The sequence below is a fragment of the Gavialis gangeticus genome, unplaced genomic scaffold (assembly GCF_001723915.1).
Source record: "Gavialis gangeticus isolate Ggan-Ray unplaced genomic scaffold, GavGan_comp1, whole genome shotgun sequence".
Lineage (NCBI taxonomy): Eukaryota > Metazoa > Chordata > Crocodylia > Gavialidae > Gavialis > Gavialis gangeticus.
In genome coordinates, this window is record NW_017728995.1 from 64,435,758 (window position 1) to 64,456,669 (window position 20,912).

Consider the following 20,912-nt stretch of genomic DNA (forward strand, 5'->3'; position numbering starts at 1 on the left):
GGGGGGGGGGGGGGGTTGTCTTTTTTAGATTTGTATTAACTTGCCAGATAAAGAAAATGGCTTCTTTCCACCCTTAAGAAGCTATTGTAGAAATAAACAGGTTTCTCATTCAAACTGTGTTGAGACAGCTGCCTGGTAACTTTCAGTAGTTTGTGGGGTTTTTTTATTTAGACAAAAGATATTGTAATTGAGATTGGTTCAGCTCTGGTCTTGAAATAGTCTTTAGTATTGGGATTGTAATGTCTGATAAATTAGTTGCTCATATTTTAGTATGTCTTTCTTTAGTGAAGCTTTTCATACAAAGAGGGAATTCAAATTCCTACAAACTGTATTGCACAATTCTAAAACTTCCTGTGTAATTTCAGTCACCTGAAAAGTAATTTTTTAGTCGCCTGAATGCTCCTCCTCCCCTACAATAAAAAAAAAAAAATTTGCCTCAAACACAAATTGCATGTTGCTGGTGAAAGAATAGTTGCTATGATCTACCCAAGATGTGAATACAGAGAATAAGAAAGCGGTCTTTGACTAGTATGTGTATAATAAGTAGTATGAATTTCCCCAGTTAGTGGTATGGAATATGGTTCTTAGGGGGAATCTACAAACAAAGGTTTTATGTGAAATGCATCTGTTTCACTGCTATATTTATTCCTCAAACATTAAATGATGCACATTTTCCAAGATGAAAAAATCTACAAGGTACTAAAAACGAACCCAATAATAGAGTTCCTAACTTGATTATGTGCAAAGCCTAGCACTAAATTGTTTCTCCAGTCAGTACCACTGTGTGTTTTTTACCAATGTATATGATTTTTTTCCAAGAAGTTTTGAACACAGCAGTGTCTAAGCCAGGGGTTGGCAAGTTTTGCACAGAGTGGCAAAAACAACTGCAATCTCGACTTGTAAGATGTTGGCGTGCCAGGCATGGACAGTGGGGAAGACACAAGGGGCCTCCCCCTTGTTGTGACAGCACAGAGCCTGGCCGTTTCTCCACCATTCACCCCAAGTCATGCATGCCAAGCAAAATGCCTTCACATGGTACACTGTGGCACCTTTGCTGGGAGTTGCCTACCCCTGATCTAAGCTAAAACTCTTTAGCTGATACTGGCTTGATGGACAATACTGCAGGTATTCTAAAATTTAACAAAATTCTAAACTTGATTATTCTACCTCATTGAATCTGATTTTTTTTTTACCCTTGTTACAAAAAAGTTTCATTACACTTCATTACAAAGACAAATATTTAAGTGGAACTGTGGATCTTCATTGTGAATCCTAAAAGAGAAAGAACTGGCTCAGGATTGTGTTCTGTTGTATTTGTTCTAGCTTCTCCTTCCTTTCCTGTGCTCAACGTCTGATCTTTCTATTTGGGATTTCCACTGTCCTTTGAGTTGTGAAATTACCTTTTTAACCCATTGCCTAAGTTTCACTAAAACTTCTGTTTGTTTACCTCTCTATAAAAGTCTTCTATTATGTTTTTCACCATGCTGGCTGCCAATTTTAACATACAGTAGCTGTCTGAACTTATAGAGGTGAACTCTAGAGAGTTCCATAAAGTATCACTTGGAGACTAGAACAAAAAGGGCCTGTCTACATCTGTGCCCGACTGCACAGTTATAACTGTGCAGTCCGGCACACATGTAGACGGATCCTTTTTGTTCTAGTCTCCAAGTGACACTAGCAAGTACTAAATGACTGCGCAGTCCCAGTGCCACGCAAGTCACAGTAGTGGCAGCATCATGGTTCATGCCTGCTGGCGCTACATTGCCATAGTGACGAGCTATATTGCCATAGCTTGTCACTACAGTGACGTAGCATCTCATGTAGACATGCCCAAAACACTCTTTCATTTCACTTCAACTGCAAGGGTAGAATATGATCACAGTATTCCACAGTTGCTATTTAAGGATAATTTACTGCTGCTTCAGTTGTTAGTGGGCACTGGTCACTGTCACTGACAAGAGACTGGACTAATGGACTACCGCTCTTATCCCGAATTGTGCCTGGTAGTCATGCAAGGGAGTTGTTTGCACAGATACTGAGAATAAGTTAGACAATACTTGTCTAGAATGGTTTGAACTGGGATGATCCTGCTTCAAGTAGGGAGTTGGACTGTGTGACCCCCTGAGGCCCCTTCCAGCCCAACTTTTCTGTGATTATATGAATATAACAACTTTGTTGTCGCTATGGGATAATAGGTATCCCTTTATCACAAGAATGTAGTGTTCTAAATAGTCATGTCAGAAGGTTGTATGCAAAAAATGTTCAACCTTTCATTTTATTTTTGTTCCCAAGCAAAATATTTATGGTAGTTTTAGTGATGGCTGAGATAGTGAAAGCATAGGGTTGCAGGATGGTAAAACTCCTTGTGGCCCTACTTCTTTACTTCAATAGACAGAGTACTATTCAATGTCACCTTGATCTGGAAATTTTGAACAAACCAGTTTGCTGAATTCTTTGAGAGGGGAATGAATCCTTTCTTTTTCAGTTCTAGCTCTCAACACTATTTTTTTGTTTTAAACAAATACTTTTTCTTATTTCAGTCCATTCATTTCAGACACTTAATTGCCTGTTTTGTAATACTGTAATATTCTTACTTACTCAATAATCAGAAATTAACTAGCTCTTAAATTCACTAGTGTAAAATCTCAGGGGGAAAAAACCTTCTCAGTTTTATGTATCAGATGTCCTGCAAAACTTTTTACAGGCTTGAAGATTCACTAAAATCTCTAGCTGTTCAAAACCTTCCTTTGCCCCTAACCTATTTGTAAATCATCTCCTTTCCATCAGCTGAGACTATTCCACTTATTGTCACATTCTTCTCTCTAATCTTTTCTTCTGTCACCAATGGGACCCCTTCCTTTCTTCAGGCATAAAACAAGCCCCCAACACTCGAGGATCTTGTTTTCTTCCTAACCATTCTAAAATGCCAATCTTCATACACAGGTAGAAGTAGAAGGCTCTTATTTCAGGTACCTCAAAACTACAAGTTCTGTTCGAATGCATTATGTGAGGAGGGGTGAAAGAACATGATATAGTTCTCTAAGATGCTGGGATGAATGAGCAGAAACAAAATACAGCGACATGAATACCAATTCAGTAGGAAAGGCTCTTAAACATAAGAAACACAAAAGAAATAATGGAAAAAAAAACTGTCCTGGCCCTGGAAATGGACCCAGACACCAGATTCTTCTGGACATCGTCTAGAGAGAAGAATTCTGTTTTCCCTGGAGAAAAGCTTTTATCGCAACCCTCAGTTGTGCATAGTTTGTAAAGTGTTTTGGGATCCTTCACTTTCAAAAGTACTATAAAAATAAAACTTTACTTGCTTCATCTTTGATTAATTTCATTGCGTGCTTATATGTAAACTAGTGGGTGGTACAGAGAATGGACTCGTGTACTGGGACATGGTGTGTGGATTTAAACAATTGTGCTGCCCATAGGAGAATGAGTTCTGAGCCTCTGTGGGACATTGGTTATATGCCAGAATACAGAGTGGAAGAGGGAGAGAAGAGTGTCAGCAAAGATGCGTGGGGTGGGCTTTGTTCTTTTTGGACTGGCTAGATGATGAAAGATGCATCAAAGCATATTAGCATGAGCTTCCACTTGTGCTTTCACACTTGACTCATCTTCCCTTAGATTAGGATTCTTATTAGATACTGGAATATCTTTCTCTCTTGCCTTTTCAGTCCACTCTTTGTGACGTGGAAGACAGGGCGAGATAAGCGGCTTCGTGGCTGCATCGGAACCTTCTCAGCCATGAATCTTCACTCAGGACTCAGGGAATACACATTAACCAGGTAAGGACAATGAAAATTAAACAAATCTGAGATTAGCCTCTGTTTTAAAGAGGATTTAAGGCATGGCAGAGATTTTTTCATACTTGAATCCAATGTAATTTTATGCATTTCAGCATAAGAAGTGTTGAGAACTGCATATTTGAGAAAAAATATGATTTGCCAGGGACCTTACAGAGCATCTCGGCAACACCTGCATTTTATGTATGATATCCAGATTTTACTTTACGTCTAAAGAATTTTAGAAAAATTAATTTTAATCTTATTTGCCTCCTGAAGGTCCACACAGTATGGGAAAAGCATTTCAAAGCTTAATTCAGTTTTTCTAAAGTAGTTATCTTATTGCAGGTATTTCTTTGCAGCATCAGAGGAAGTGGTTTGAATCTATTGCATAATCTTATAAACTACATTGAGGTCTCTTGCATGTTATGTTTGATGTTTTCTGCTGCTTCGAACTAGAGAATTGATGTTTTCCATAGTCTATGGGGAGACGTGTAATGATTCTGTGTGTGACATCTCAAGATTGATCCAGCATTTGGTTTTAGTCAGTGTTTTTTGCATCCCTCTCTAGTGCACTTAAGGACAGCCGATTTCCCCCCCTGACCCGCGAGGAGCTGCCTAAACTTTTCTGCTCTGTCTCCCTCCTCACTAACTTTGAGGATGCCAGTGACTACTTGGACTGGGAGGTGAGAACAGGTGCATTTGGAACTCTGCATCACTCTCTCGTTCCATTTGGGTTCGGGTTAGTACATGGTAATGTGTCTCCTTCATTCCAAGGGTGTATGGATGGCATAGCTTGGATTAGAGGAATTTGGGGCGCTGGGGGAGGAGGAGAAGTTAGAGGAGACTGAAAAGAAGCCAGTTAAGCAATGAACTAAAAGGCCAGTCTTGGGAAAGGGTCTGATTGGGATCAAGGAAAATGAAGATGTGTGTTTTATGGGATTTTAGGGCCAATAGGAATTCAACACATGAACACCTTTCTTGATCCGGACCTTAAAGACAATTTGGTAGCATAGAAGAGAACTGGGGGTAGATGGGCATATAGGTAAGTTCTAAGAAGCCAGTCAGTGCCAGAATGCAGAGGAGGCAGTATGTGGAAATGCATTCTTTATAAGGAGGCATAAAGAAGAGGGGCTGCATGTAGGTTTGTGGTTGGGTGAGATTTATTCCTTTGCAGAAATTCTTGCCCTGGCTGACCCATGAGAAAATATGGAAAGTTCCTAAGCTTGTTGGTTCAGGAAAGAAGGCAGAAGAACTGCTTGGGCATATCTGGGAAAGAGGGCAAAGTATTCCCTTTCCCTAGTGTGGGGAAGCTCTGGTTAGGTTGGCCTGGGGATGAGAAACAGCAGCAAATAGCCAGGCTGGCCCAGGAGATGATGGCACACTATTTTGGTAATGCTAAATCAGTCTTGGATTCAGTCTTAGCAAACACCTCTTACTTGGCTCTTTATTTCCATTTGTAGGTTGGGATCCATGGGATCAGAATAGAGTTTATCAATGAGAAAGGTGTCAAACGCACAGCCACGTACTTACCTGAGGTTGCTAAGGAACAAGGTGGGTTTGGGATAGCTGCCAAATGTGTTATGTCATCTTGTCACAAAGTAGGATTATTTAAGGCTATGGATTGTGGGCTTGGATTGTATTCCTTGTACAGAGCCTTTCCACTAAAGCCAGACACCAGATGAAACTAGCTAACTGACATTACACAGCTGCTCTCTGGTTTCTGTCTGGCCCTTCCACCTGTCCCAGGTGTACACACAGTTGAATACATTTAGGTAAAAAGGATCGAGAGCTTAAGCAGCACAGGCTCTCGAAGTATGGACCATCCAGCCTCCTTCAGCATTGCGTCTTTCCTTTTTTTTTCTCCCATTAATTAGGAGAACTGCAGGCTGTATGCACAACACCAGCATTCCAACAAGAGTCCCTTTCCTTCTCATTCTTGATAAAGTAGCATCCTCCAGATGAGGGCAGGCAACAGGGCCCCTTTGGAGTATACTTCCCACCCAAATATAGTAGTGGTCACCCTGGTAACTGCACAAAATATTGCCTCCTTTCCTCCACATAGCAGAATGGAATTGTTGCATCCTGTTGGCCCTGGGGCAAAAGACCAAGGTAGGAATTTTAACTGTCATCTCTTGCATAGCAGTGCACAATCCTGTCACTAGACCATCAGGCTGGTCCAAATCGGTCTATATAACAAGCTAAGTAATAGCTTAAGTTTTAGATAAATAAACTTGAACAGTACAGAGGGAAATAGATCAGATCCATGCAGTGTGGCAGGTGACCACCTTCTTAGTAGAGAAGTTTAAATGAAACAATGAGCTCCTTTTTTAGAGAGGTTGCTGTTCACCTAGGACTTCAGAAAGGTTTGAGTATATACATGTGAAACCATGTGTGTTTGCTCGGCCAGTGTGTAGGTAGAAAACTCAAGAGTATTTGAATTTGCTCTAGATATAGTGAGTCTTTTATCAACACTGGTCTTTCTGATTTTCTGTAGACCTAGTTGTATGTGTGCTTTTTTTAATGTTCTTGTGTGTTGAAAAATCCCTCTTTCTATTTCTTTTCAACAGACTGGGATCAGATCCAGACCATAGACTCCTTACTCAGGAAAGGTGGATTTAAGGCTCCGATTACCAATGACTTTAGGAAAACAATTAAACTCACCAGGTAAGCCGATGTCTTTGTGTTTTTAATCTCATCATAGAATATCTTCCTGGTTTCAAAAGCAGTGAATACCTCCTCCATTTAACTTGGTCATAGGGATTGTTCTGCTCTGCTCAAATGCAAGGTATGGCTTTAAGGTTAACACAGAAGTAGGACTGAAAGGTGCCACCTTCACCACTGTGTCTAGTCCACTACTGTTATGTACGAGACAGAGAACAAGTGTTGCAGCACAGTGGAATGTATTCAATATATGTAGGAACTGTAGTGCTGTGCTCTTTCAGGTGAACAAGTTCCAAATAAAATTTTATTGCCTTAAATCTGACATGTAAAGAAGGTGAAGGATCAAAAGTAGTAGCCTGTAGGATAGCCTCGTATAGATCCTCCTGTTTTTCCTCATTGGCTCCTTCCTAGTCAGTGCATTGCTGAGATGGATAGCATATCTATGATGCAGTTATTCCTCTTAAAATCAAGCCAGGCTCATAACTGGCTGGTGTTCAGAACTTGTTCACTTATGCTTGCTGTCGTGTTGGTTTTGTTCCCTTTATGTCTGATAGAATGTAAACGTTTTCAGTAATAGTTGGGACGTTTAGCTGTTTTTCTCTTTGGAAAAGCATCTTTTGTTAGGTCGATTGCTTCATAGCTGTTGTCAGCCATACGAGCTGTTGTATTTATGTAAAATGCCATGCTTGGAAGCAAAGCCTTGTCTGTTTCTCAACATGGGTACTCAAATTTTTGTGGCTTTTGATGAACAACATGGAGTAGACTTATAAGCCTTTCTTTACCCTGAATCTTGATTTAATCATTTTCATAAGTCTTTCAAGTATTAAATTAGATTCAGGATGACCATCCAAATGGTAAATAACACTTAAATATACATGCTAGGATTTTACTAAAAGTTTTGACTCTTTGCAAGCCTCTCATACCTTAACGCAGAGCAGGCAGACTTAATACGTGCAAACTGGCAGCCTGTTGCCAGTGTCCTAGACTACCACTTCCTGAATCCCATGCCTATGATTGTGTTAATTCAAGCTTTAATACTGAGAAGCACAGCAACAAAATGTAACTAATGAATGTGTGGAAAGGTAAAGTATCTAGAAGGTATTTTGGGATGAGGTTTGCAGGTAGTAAATATCTCTCTATAGCCTTTGATGGAAAGCTAGCACTGATCCCTGCATTGTCTCTGAAGTACAAAATGGGCCAGAATCAGTGAACTTAAGTACCTAAATCTATTCTAAGGCACTTGCATCAAAGTGACCTGACCTTCAGGAAGGTATCCATAACTCACTGAAGTCTGAATTTCAGCACTTCTTGCCTCACTTTTGCGATGTATGTGGTAGTCGCGTTGGTCTGAGACAAAAAGAAATGCAAAGATCTAGAACTCTTGGTTCCCAAATGATACCTTTTCTTAGACCAACTGAGAAATTGCAAAAAAAAAAAAAAATCTTCTTCTGCAAGCTTTCAGGCTCATGTGCCCTTCATCAGACTCAGGGAAAGCTCAAGATAGTAAAAAGTCCCCATATGTAGGAAATAAACTATTAATAAACTATAGTTTATTTCCTACATATGGGGACTGTTTACTATCTTGAACTTTCCCCAAGCCTGATGAAGGGCACATGAGCCCAAAACCTTGCAGAAAAAGATATTTTTTTGCGATTTCTCAGTTGGTCTGAGAAAAGGTATCATTTGGGAACCATGAGTTCTAGATTTTCACATTTTTTTTTGCCTCACTTTAGGCACCCAAGACTGAAAAGGATTAAGCCCTGCTTATAGGGTAAGTAGCTGGGTATACACAGAGGCACTTCAGCCTTTTATTTGTACCTCATTCTTTTAGATGAATTCTCTAAGTAAGAGGGGCTCCATTCTCCCATGAGATATTTCATTACCTTATGACAATTTATAAATTAAGGAAATAGGTATACATTTGATTAGTACTTTTGTTGATGAAAACTATGCCCAGTTACTTCCTGTTGCGTGTTGCTGTTGACATTGTCCTTTCTTGTTTTGTCCCAGGTACCGCAGTGAGAAGGTGACAATCAGTTATGCAGAATACATGGCTTCCCGTCAGCATTGTTTCCAGAATGGTACTCTTCATGCCCCGCCCCTCTACAATCATTACTCCTGACACACGGCTGCATGACCAGTCCCGCCCCCCAGTTGCTGCCAATGGCTATGACATCATTGGGGCAGATGCCTCCTCTTCCTGGTCCAGTTACTTCTATTACTGCACCATTTTATGATGCTAGCTTCCGTTGCCAAGTCTGCCTTCCAGCTGACCTGGGGGGGATGATACAAGCGTGATAGAACTTCAGGGGCCCAAGCCTTATCTCAGCCTTCCCTCAAAATGGGGGTTCAGTTGGATTGGGGCTCCACGACTAGGAATTGCAACGAGGTGTAGAAGACCTCTGGGAGCAAAAGTGCCACTTCAGACTGCTCTGCCCTTGTGCATTACCTACACTCTGGAATCTTAAATCGTTAATGACGAAAGCACCCCAGATTGAGGAGGAATATTCCCCTGGCAGTCTGGGCAACGGAGTCCAACAAAACATTTCTTAGGTTATTTTAAATTTTTTTTTTAACCTCTGGTATCTGTTGTGTACCAAGAGCTGATTATGGTCCCCACACGTCACAGGCGGACATCATGTTAAAGGGAGGACGTCTGGATAGCACCCCTTCCTTCTGGACAGAGACCACTCAAAGATGTGAAGATCCTTGGGATGATATTGCAGATGAAACCATTATTTAAACAGATCTTAAAATTTAATTCTCAAACCCTGCTGTTGATTGGATTCTTCAGTACTCTTCTGGTTCATGTTGTGTACGGGGTTTAGACAGCGTGTCGTGATGTAGCCTGCTACTGAATAGAATGGTAATGCCTGCAAGAGGGCAAAAAGTGACATAGTGCGTGTGAGAATGGTGAGATACATGGGTTTCCATGGGAAATCCTGTTTCAGTTAGTTTCCTGTCTTAAACATATGTAGCGGAGCCTACATTGAATGGAATGAGGGGGCCCTTGGAGGGCAATGCCCATAGTCATACAAATACATCTAGTATCTGGAATTTAGTTCAAACAAATGATTGTAGGGACCTTCTTTTCAACAGGACTGCCATTTTCTCCAGTGTGACTGTATGAATCTAATATTTGAGAGTTGTCAATATTCCAATTCTTAGCAGGTCTACCAAATAAAGCTATATAGTTTAGCTTCTAAGTCAGTGTCTAATACAGTTTAGTCATTGCCACACCAAGGCAAATTTAAAAGAGAATAAATTGTTTTTACCCCCAAACTATTCAATGCAGGCACACTTTGTATTTCCTCTCTCATTACTGATGATTAGAAGATATTTGCCACTAAGTGGAAGATGCTTCTTATGCAGTTCTACTCTCCTTACACAAGTCATAGAAGTGTCATGAACGTTAAATTAAGGCATCCCTAAAAGTGAATTTGAAGGAATTGCATAATCATGATGTAGGATTCTGGCAAATACCTGGATAATCAGTAATGATGGTCAAAGAAAATACCTATTAAGTGCATAGCAGGCTGATAGATAGTCGATTGCCTGTATGTAGTAATAGCTTTTAAAACTGGTGGATATTCCAAGCCAGACATTCATACAAGTCCTCTCCTGGCATGGCAGGTGGGTGTGTAGGAAACCTCAGAACTGTGCATGCTGTTCCTTCTAACCCTCAAAGAAGTGAACAAAACCCTGCAGTTTTGCTCGTCATCGGTGTTGCATTCTGTTGTTCTTGGGGGACATAGATGTGAGGGAAAGGAGGGGGTCCTGTTCTGGATAACTGTGCAATATTGACCCAGCCATGTTTCTGTACTGGGTTGTCCTTCTGAATTGCCACTTTTCCCTTGTGATGTTGTTGAAACGCATTTGAAGATGAAGGGAATGTTCCATGATTTCCTGCTGCTGAGAATAAATCAGTCTTGTTACAAACTAGAGTGATTTGTAATTACTCTCCCAGGTGCCGTGGACTGATGGGGAAGGGTGGGTTCAGCTCTGGACATACCATTCACTTTTCAGCTGTCAAACAGGATGATACATAGGGCTACACTCATTACTGTTCAAGTGTTCTATGTTAGAATTTTATTTCTAAAAGATTTAAAAAAAGCAAAAAAATTGGTGCTAAAACTTCACCCCTGAGCACGCTCAGTGAGACTGGTCATGCAGGCATATAGTGCCAGGCTATTCAACTCTGTTGTTTCTTTTTTCAAATGTTTGCCCTGTTCTGTGACTCCAACAGTGTACAGTGTTTTCTTTATTTTATTTTGTTTTAATAGGGGGAAGAATAGGGGGGTGGGGGAGGGGTAGCTGTCATTTTAAAGAACAGAATTTTTAGGATCGAGTGACCTGGTTGGTTTTAAGACTAGCATTAGACTGAAGTGGGTTGAATTGTTTTGGATTGGGGGAGTTTTACCCCTCCCAGTTCCATCCCCAACCCAGCCTCTAAAACTGTCTCTGAAGATGGACCATGTTCTTGTCTTGTTGCAGTGAGTGGAAGAGCAAGCAGAACAGGGAATGCTGGTCTGCTCTCTGAGAAACAGACATCCTCAACTTCAGTCCCAGAGGGGTCTGATTATAAGTCAGTTGAAAAGTGTGCCAGTAGTTATGTCAACTCTGAAAAATGTATGGCAGGGACAAGTGGTTCTCAGGAAATAATCCCATTTCTGGATCATTATGTGGCAGCTATGCATAGGGATAAGATGAGTCTGTAATGAAACATGCTGTCTTTTAGTTGTCTGACAAGAGGGAGGCAACCAAAATAAGTGACCAACAGGATTAAAGAATTTGTCTGCCATGTCCCCTTGAGTTGCTGCATCACTTGGCTGGATAGCAGATGAAAATTGCTTGCTTAAAGTCCAAGCAATAGTGAATTGGTTTGATTTGGAGTTGGCTCATCCTTAACAGCAAGTGCCTTTTGATCTAGAAGGGTTTGTTCTCATGAAAACCATAACTGGGAAGTTCTCACTGCAATTTTGAATTGTCTTTGTTTTACAGTAACTACAGGAGAATGTCTTTGATCACTGGAGTCTGTCAGTGTTGGAATGTTTTCACTGTGAGGTTCTTAAACTTTTCCTCTTCATAATGTTAAACAGCCAATCTCAAAAGAGGCCATTTCAGTCTGAAAGGTTTTATGGTCAAAATATCACACATCTACAATTTATAAGAAGAAAAATCTGTAGAGAATCCTGAAAGTTCATTTTAACTTTTGCACAGGATTTGTTTTTCATAATGCATTAACTCTGCAGTCTTCACTGACTATTAGTGCTGTTTCTGTTTTGTATTCTGGAACCTACATGTTTATTTTTTTGGTTAACTTAATTTTATTTCCTTAAAGCAAGAGACCTCTTTTGACCTTCAGTGCAGAGATGTCAGACCAATTCTTTGTATTACACTTGGTTGCCTCCTACCTATATAACTTCTGAGTGTAAATCATTGAACTCTATCCTCTAATGAAGTATTGTAGAGAATAAATCATAATGGATAAAGAGCCTTTGTTCTGTCTCATCTTTACACTGCCTTTTTCTACATCTTGAGAGAAAATAAGAAAATCTCACCTTGAAAACTTGCCACTATACCTATATGTTCTTTAAAAACCAAGACTGTTAATGAACTTTAATTTCTATATGCTGGACCATCATAATTGTTTTTTGGATGGGGCAATCAGTTGCCCAAGAGGAGGGAAACCATTAAGCATTTGATTCAGATTCGGACGATTTGGGGAACAGCGATTTGATTCGGATCACTGTCCCAAATCAATCTGGCCAAATCTGCTTCAGAAGATTCGGTGCTGATTCAGAGATTCAGCCATAAACTACAATGGGGAATCACCAAAATATCTGTAACTTTGTCACTTTTTGGCAGATTTGGATGAAAAAAAACAGGCATGGTAGCCCTGCTGAGGCCATGAAGCCTGCCACGTTTCAAGGAGCTAGGTGCAGGGGTTTCTGGGGAACTGTACCTCAAGGTGCTTGACAAATAAAATTTGTGATGTGTGACTGTGCACGTGTTAAGTCACAGTGGGATGAAACCAACAGCCTGGACTTTCCTGGTGCTGAGACAAAATCAGCTAACAAAAGGGACAGAAAGGCTGCAGACACAGGCTTATGTGCTGTTTCTATGTTCCTCCCCCACAGCACTGTAATTGGAAGGGGACCCAGGGAAAAGTCCCAGTTTCGGGCCAGCTAAAAATGCCCGTCCCCCCCCCCCCCCGCTCCTCCTTCCTCTTCTTAGTTTGTTCCCCTGAAAGACTGCCTTCCAAATCTCCAAATCTTTTTCCAAATTGATTCGGAGGTTTTCTTTGGTCTCCCGATTCAATTTGGATTCAGTGATTTGGCCTCCGAATCAGGCCAAATCTTTTCTAAATTGAATTGGCGACTGAAGCTTTGCACACCCCTATTAGCCAACCATGGTTGCTGGACAAAAGCAATGTGAGGTGTGTAAGGAGATCTAAAAAAGCCATGCCATTGTTTGTTTAATTACAAATGGTATGCCTTAGTTACAAATAAGAGGCTGTATTTCTGCAGTTGTTAACCAAGCTAATCAATGGACTGATAGCAAAGTAGATGCATCAAAGTTTACAACATGCAAATCCCTTGGTTTTCTGTAACGACCCCATGATTCCAGCAACACAAATGCTGAGTTCTTTGGCATGTTAAATATCATGAATTTGTTTGCATTTCAAGCTAGTAAAAGGCTCTTTTAAAAATTAGATTAGTAAAAACAGAGCCCACTTGTATCGTGCAACTTTCCTGTCTTTTGGTTTATCCTTAAAAAAAAAATCATCTTAATTCAAAATTAAAATCTGTTAATCATTTCAGTTGTTTGGAATGGAATCTATTGACTATAACACTTTTTACCATCAGTTTTAAGAGAGGGGTTTACATGTTTTCCTATGCATTTCAGGCTGCTACCTAACCTAATCTTCAATTTACTGCAAAGTCTAGGATTGGTGTGTTCTTTAAAACAGATACCCTTGCTAGTATTTCTGTTTCATTGTAACTGGGAGGGGCAGCCCTAACTGACTTAAATTTCTTCACTTCAAAATAAAAAATAAAGTGGGGGAGAAGGGAAGGGTAAGCTGTCTATGTGACAGTTACCATTTGTTTGGGAGGAGAATCTGTCTGAGAAGCTCCTTATCTTGAAGTCTCAGGCTTAGCACCTGCCAGAAGTATGTATGTAAAGGTCAAGTTCAAGAACCAGGGGTTCTCTTGGGATACAGAGAAAAGGAGCAGACTTCCACAGCCTGGAAAGTGGAGTTGGCTGTACCTCAGGTTGAGAACAACATGGGTTCCCACCACCACTCCCTGCCAAAGAAAGACCATTCTCTTCCATGGAGGACGGAGAAATCCATCTTCTAACCTCACCTGTTCTCCTGGGAGGTGTCAGTATTTCAGATTCCATGCAACTAGCACATCACAGAAAAACTGCCAAAGTTCATTTGGCTTTCTAACCTCCACCCCATGCTGCTTACCTACATGAGCATTAATGATATTGCAAAGTGTGATCCTGATGAGCAGGGATCCTGGTTTTCTACGATAAAAAATTCCCTGACAGAAACCCAAAAATCTGTTATTAAAATTAAAAGCCACCCCACCAGCCCTGCTGGTGCCTCTCCCTGACCTCAAAGCCCCCCTGCCCAGCCCTCACTGCCCCTAAAGCCCCTGGTGCCTCTCACTGCCCCCAAAGCCCCCCCAATACTGCTGGTGCTCCTCACTGTCCCCACAACAGCGCCCCCTGCCCTACTCATGCCTCTTGCCCCCCCCACAGCTTTTGCCCCCCAGCCCTGCTGGAGGGGCCCCTCACTACCAGGGCTATGGGGCCAGGGCCCCAAGTCTGCAGCTCTGTGACCCCAACAGCAGGCAGCTGCAGCAGAAACAGCATGAAGCCAGCCCCCACCGCTGCTCTGCCTGCTCAGGTGAGGGCAGGGTCAGCTCCTGGCTCCCCCCCAGCCCTGCTGGTCCCCCCCAGCTATGACCCACAACCCCCCAGCCCTGCCAGAGTGGCCCCCTGCAAGCCCCACTTACCTCAGGCTCCAGGAGAAGAGTGAGGCTGAGCTAAGCAGAGCAGAGCCATGGCTGACTGACAGCCTCAGGCCCTGCCCTCCCCCTCCAGGCAGGGCTGGGGGTTTCCCACTGTTTGCAAACAGCTCTTGCAGGCTAGAACTCAACCAGCCTGCAGAGCTGTTTGCAAAGCAGAAAATCCATGGGTTTCTCTGCTAAAAGGAGAAATCCTTGTTTTTCTCTGTTTTTCCATGGGAAATGGAAAACCCAAATCCCTGCTGATCAGGTCTGAAGTGAATACCAGGGTGTGGGAGCATGGCGAAAGAGTTGTGAGTACAGGATACCTCTCATCAGTCCTTTCATTTGGAAGGTCAATGTCCATTCAGGGATGGATGAATTCTGGAGATGAATGCTTGACTTCACAGATGGTCTCAACAGGAAGTCTTTAGCTTCCTTAACCATGGATTAAGGAAGTTGGCAAGGCTCAATTAAATTAGATCTACTGTGCTTACAGAGCTAGATGAAGTGCTCTCTGAATCATTACTGATTACCTTTGGCATCTCAGGGCAGATCCCAGAAGACTGAAGGAGGTCAAACCTAGTACCTACCTTTTTAACTACCCTTCCCATAAGTTTTGTTCCTCAGATTCTGGCCCAAATGTATTTAATAATTTAAAAAAGTCATCCTGAATTTATCAATAACAGATGGTATCAAACCACTGCAGAAGACTCAAAATCTCCTTTTGGAGCTTTATAAGAATGGATTAGACATCTCTCTGGGGTGATTTAGGTCTACTTGCTTCTGCTTCAGGGAAGGAGCTTGAACTAGGTCCTTTTCAGACCTAAATGTCAGTGTTTCTGGGAAACTTCAGTAATGGTGCCTAGTGTCAGTTGTAGTGAAGCTGGAGGATGAATTCTGGTATGAGGAGGATTCTGTGGCCAAGATGATGTTCGGCTGGGTCTATGAGTAAAATCTGGAGCCACAGAGTTACAGCACTCCTGATTATAGACTATCACTGACTAATATCATGGCAAACATTACAAAAAACCCCTCAGCGATGTAGGAACTGGAATGTGATGGCTTTCCCACATATTTTATGATATACACATCACTTACTTGATCTCTTGTTCCATATCCAGTGTCAACTGAATGCTAGACTTTCCTGCTTTTTCACCCAAGAATCTTCTGTGAAGGGCCCTCACTGCAGGCGCAAAGAGCATTTTTCTTCACTTTGCCTTATCAGTGTTGAATGTCATGAAACAAGCTTTTGGTCCCTAGCTATAACCAGAACTTCACCAGTCAGTTGAGTCCACTTCCCTGTGTTCTCCCAGGTCTAGTCTTACCAAAAGCAGCATGTGGAACATCCAGCCAGACGGAGTTGGAACAGACAGAACTGCCTGACTGTACTACTAGCTGTGGTAGTATAAGGATCCTTTAAGTTAAAAGCAATAACTTGTTTTAGTTTTAAATTAAGGCTTTCCCCATTCTGATTATTGAGATCAGTCAAGTGAGACTGTGTGGCAGATGTGTTGGTTAACTCTTGTAAGTTGTTGAGATCTGTAAATGAGAATGGGGTTGGCCTCAGTATCCAGTGAACACTTCTAAGACTAGTTCAACTGGAAACAAGTGCATAACAAGATTGTACACTGCAATAAATGTATGACTACTAGAAAAAGAACAACAAAGGATCTAGTCCCTTAAAAAAAGCTTTATCCTGTATCTTTAAGCTAGTTCCTTATTGGAAACAGAGGTGATTGCTCCCATCCAAATGAATCTGGTGTGTTAGATTTAACAGGAAAACTTAACAAAAATCAAAACCACTTAAAGTATCTTAAAATGAAGATTATTTGTAAACTTACCACAAACCTAAATGTTTTAGGACTCATGTAAATTAGAGCTTTATTTTCTGTGTGGATTATATTAAAAGCCAATCCATAATTTAAAACTGCCATTTTCACAGGTAAGGGGGAAAAGGCAAACATTCTTCACTTGTGGTGTCATACACTTATATCTATACTGACACAGAATATTACTTATTGTAAAAACTATTATAAAAGTAGTATTTAGGAGAAGGAACAGTAGGATACCACAGGCCACACTTTTATGAGCCATTCTTAAGCATCAAATCTGTTTTCTGTTGTTAAACATGGAGAGACTGAAATATGAATGTTTGTCCTGTGAATTCCAAACAGAGGAAGATAGAAGATATGTACTTTGTAAATGTGTCATTAAAGCAAACATCTGCAGTGGAATATAAAAGAGGATGAAATTAATATTGCTAGGTTCTGGGTTATTCATAACAGGTATGCTAGAAGTGCTAATGACCTGATTAAAAGAGATTTAAATATACAAGTAATAATCCTCTTTTCCTTCTGTCAGAGTTCTGCCTTTTAAACAAAAAAAAAGTAAATGTGAGGCCATCTGTTACAAAGGTCAAGAAAAGGACGCCATTATTTCAAAAATATCTGTCTGTCTCTCTCTCACGCACAGTTTTGTTTTGATAAGGGAGTTTCCTACCGTTTATTAAACTGTCACTGGTGGATCTTTTCTTTCAATGATCTATATCAGCATAGGTAATTGCTACCACAGGTTTTAAATAAAAGGAATGTTGGAATCTCCATTATGGATCAGACCAATCATCCATTAAGTACAGTGTCCTGTCTTAGTAGTGTGATCAGTACCAGTTTGTTTGTTTTTCTTAGCTAGAACAAGGAATAGGATTAGTGGCTCCACTGACATCTCACATTTGACAGTCTCTAAGTTTCTTGCCTATATGGTTCCATTTTAGCACATAAACAGACAACATGTATCAAATCTCCTTCTGTGTTGTTTTCCCTCATCATCTTTTCTTTTTCTGTAAATCCAATTCCTAAGCACCAGTGAAATAGTTTTTGTTAGAGAAGGAAAAATACTGGCACATATTAAAGATAAAGCATCTGCCTCCTTTTGCATTAATTTTGAATGCTGCAAAGAATGAACACTGCTTACTGATGTGATTCTGAAAGACATTTATGGGAGGTTACAACAATACAAGAGAAGAGGCAGGCTCCATTTGAGAATATAGGAAACCGTTGCTATTTGTGGGTTCGGCATTCATGTTTTCAAATATTCACGAATGCCCAACCTGCATCTTAAATACACTTACAGGAGCAATTTGGGGGCTCTGCAATTGCCGCTACCACCAGGCTCCCGCTGTTGCCAGTGCAGCCATGCCCCCCACCCCAGCTGCTGGGGGCACTGCATTCATGACATTCGTGAACACAGTGCCGTATTCATGGATTTTGCCATTTGCGGGGATCTCCAGAATGGATCCCCTGCGAATGGCGAGGGTCACCTGTATCCTTATCACCTACCTAACTCAACCAAATGCTTTAGTTCTAAATGAGTTCTTAAAAGGAAATAATGTTCCTTTCACTATAGCCTCTTTAACTCTAGCTATAAACTCCTGCAAGTGTGTGGCTTTCTATTGTTTTCTCTGCATAGTTCAGTGGAAAGGTTCTATAGGAAAGAACCATGTGAAATTAATAACTGCAGCTATATGAGCTACCTACTGTTCCAAGAAACTTAGTGTGCTCAGCTGATAGGTTATTTGAGAAGCCACCAGGATTCCAAGTACTTTTAAAAAGCTTCTCCGATAAAACTGGCATTGATTTGCCTTTTTTTAATTGTACACCTAATGGAGATTGTCCAGTTTGCCAGATGTTTCCTTTAGATATTTTTATCCAGTCCTTTTGAATGGCTTTTTCCTTATACTATTTAGGAAACTGAAGTACTTTTCAATCCGTTTCTCCATTTAAATTTATCCAGAAGACAAGCATTAACAAATCTACAATTGGTTAGCCCAGAGATTCTTAATCAGGGTGCAGTGCTGTGTCACCCTGGGGTGCCTTGAGATTCTTTCAAGGGTGCCATATAATATTAGCACTGTTGGTTGTACAAACATGATTCACAGTATAAACCCAGATATTTCAGGTAGGGATCCATAATGTTAAAAAACATTTTGACCTCTAGTGGTCTGAGTTCTTTGCAATAGAATAATTGCTCTATTATTTTTCTGTAGTCCAAAAATGATTGAAAACTAAGAGCTGGCTTTTTCTGAGGGGTGCCTTGAGCCTAACAAAGTTGAGAACCATGGGGTTATCTGATGCATAACCTCAAAAATACAACAGAACAGGTTCAAGCTTTGCTTCTACCAAACCTGTAGAAAGCAGCTCACCTTGAGACAGCTAAAAATAATCAAGTCCTTTGTACAACCAAAAACCCATTCTCTCTGTGCCTTCTTCAAGGTCGTGGCATGGCATGATATCATACCAGCTTGGGTGATCTTACCTGATTCACAAGCTAAACAGGATGTGGCTGGGTGATGCTTAAATGGACAGTCTCCCTATATAAAAACAACCGTGGCAGGAAATTGTAGCATTCTGTTGACAGTTCTCCCTCTGAATCACCATTGAATGGGTGTGGCAAGGTGTCTGGACTATTTGTGCCTAGAGATTCTATTTTTGGAAGAGGTTCAGAACAGATGTCCTGACCACCTGCCACAATTTAAAATCCCAACATACTTTTTCTCAGAAGATCAAGGATGGTAATTGTAATGAGAGTTTACGTTCTGGAAACTCCACCTCTTGATTTACTTATCACCCATCTGGTTGGGCTTCTCCGTTTTGGACACTTACCTGCCTGCTGCATTAAGTTCAAATCCACTCCATCAGTGTTTAGGCTTTTGTGGGTATCAGCAGGTTGCAGCATTGTTTAGTTTCTTGCCTGGGAGATGTGGTAGGCAGGCCAGTCTCCCCCTGTCTGTTCCTCCTTCCTGGAACTTAAACTTAAACCTAAGTCTATCTACTTCAAACACCTTAGAGCAGCACTTATCCCCATAACAACCCAATAGCTTAAATGCATCCTCTCCCAATAATCAAGGTAGTCCATCTGGATTGCAAGAATTTGGGTCTTTATTGGAAAAGCCATGCCCTACAGGGTGTGCTCAGAGATACTGTGAAATTTTCCAAGCACATGGAGCTTCCTGGTGTCACTCCCCAAATCATCCCCACTATAACTTGTGTTTCAAAGTGCAGGAACCTACCTGCAGGTCATTATAGCTAAAACTAAATTCTTCAAGGGTATGCTACTGGTTAGTTAACGTTGCACAAGATTCTGAAGTCTCTTTCCTCTTTACCTTGTGGTATGGGAAATAAACAGATCCAGGCAAAAATACCTAAAAATATGGCCATTTTCCTGCCTTACTTGCTTCCACACTCTGGAGCATAGTCTGAGATCAAGCTATTCAGGATTTTTGTTCTGCAGCTCCTGGCTTATTTTTTGACTGCAGAGTATTGCAGCTCTGCTTGCCTTCAATGACCTTGGCAGGTCTTGTAGTTAACCCACTCTTCTGTTATGAAAGCCTACCCATTACTTCCCTCTCCTGCCCAAAGTTTCCAATGTAGCTGGCTTTCCTTTTGTTCCAAGTCCTTTTTAACCTCCCCCCACCATTTCTTTGTCCTATTTGATGAATTTCCATTTCCCAAATCTCCTTCCTAACAAACAGGTAAAAAATGTAGGTTCTCCTCCCTGTTCCAGCAAAGCTCATTAGCATTCCTACTGTTCAGTTAAAATACTGTCGTTAAGTTCCCTGGTCTGCTAGGGACGCAAGAGGCCTTGTTAGGAAAGATGACTACACAAAGACATTTTCTGATTCAGTGACTGTCATACTAGCAATTTGATACTATCAATCCAAATTCATAAACTGTAGATAAGATTCCCCAAATCATCACAGCAGGGATAAAGGAGCCTTTCATTTGCTGCCACGTGCTGTTGTCTGCAGTTGCAGCAGCGACTGAATTTCAATTCCTTTATGGTGCGCACAATGTGTAAATCTGTTTGCCAAGTGTTTGGAGGGGGAAAGTATGGCAATAATAAGCCCCCATAACTAAACAGTCATGTTGGTTGTCAAGCTGATTTCAAGATGCAACGATTTGCTGACTTTCTTCCACAGTAGTCTGCTGCCATGCACTTGGGTTTGTAGCTTGCCTGTGAAATGCTTGTCTTTCTGACGCACTTATCCCTGTCAGGGCCAGGCACCAGGACTGCAGAAGCTGTGCTAACTGTTGAGCCATGGGAAGACCTGCAGGATTTGCTACTCCTTTTCTGACGTGGATCTTTGCAGGGAAGTCTCGGAAGACACAGGCTGCCTGCCACGGCACAGCTGGGCCCCTCTAGCCCTGGGACGTCCAGCTCCCGCAAGGTGCGGCTTGTCCGGCCTCTGGGGCTGTCTGCCTGCTCTCTGCCCTGCGCTCCAGTGAGAGCTGGACAAGACTCCGCCGCGCACCTATTGCTCATGTGCAAGCATTGTCTTTTTGTAGCTGCACGGCCGGTTCATCAGCACTTGGCCCAGCGCGCTGGACGGGCTTTCCAGCGACACGTAACGTGTGTCCAGGCCCCGAGGGCGGCC

General features: G+C 41.5%; 1 protein-coding gene across 2 annotated transcripts in view; it reads left to right on the forward strand.

Moving 5' to 3' along the window:
• Positions 1–11,952, forward strand: part of AMMECR1L (AMMECR1 like) — a 17,368-nt gene extending 5,416 nt beyond the window's left edge. For both annotated transcript variants that reach the window (XM_019503720.1, XM_019503719.1), the window contains 5 exons: positions 3,687–3,797; positions 4,366–4,480; positions 5,258–5,348; positions 6,365–6,461; positions 8,469–11,952. In XM_019503720.1, the coding sequence (XP_019359265.1) occupies positions 3,687–3,797; positions 4,366–4,480; positions 5,258–5,348; positions 6,365–6,461; positions 8,469–8,580 (526 nt within the window). In that variant the 3' untranslated portion in view covers positions 8,581–11,952. The remainder of the gene's footprint in view (positions 1–3,686; positions 3,798–4,365; positions 4,481–5,257; positions 5,349–6,364; positions 6,462–8,468) is intronic.
• Positions 11,953–20,912: the final 8,960 nt, after the last annotated feature.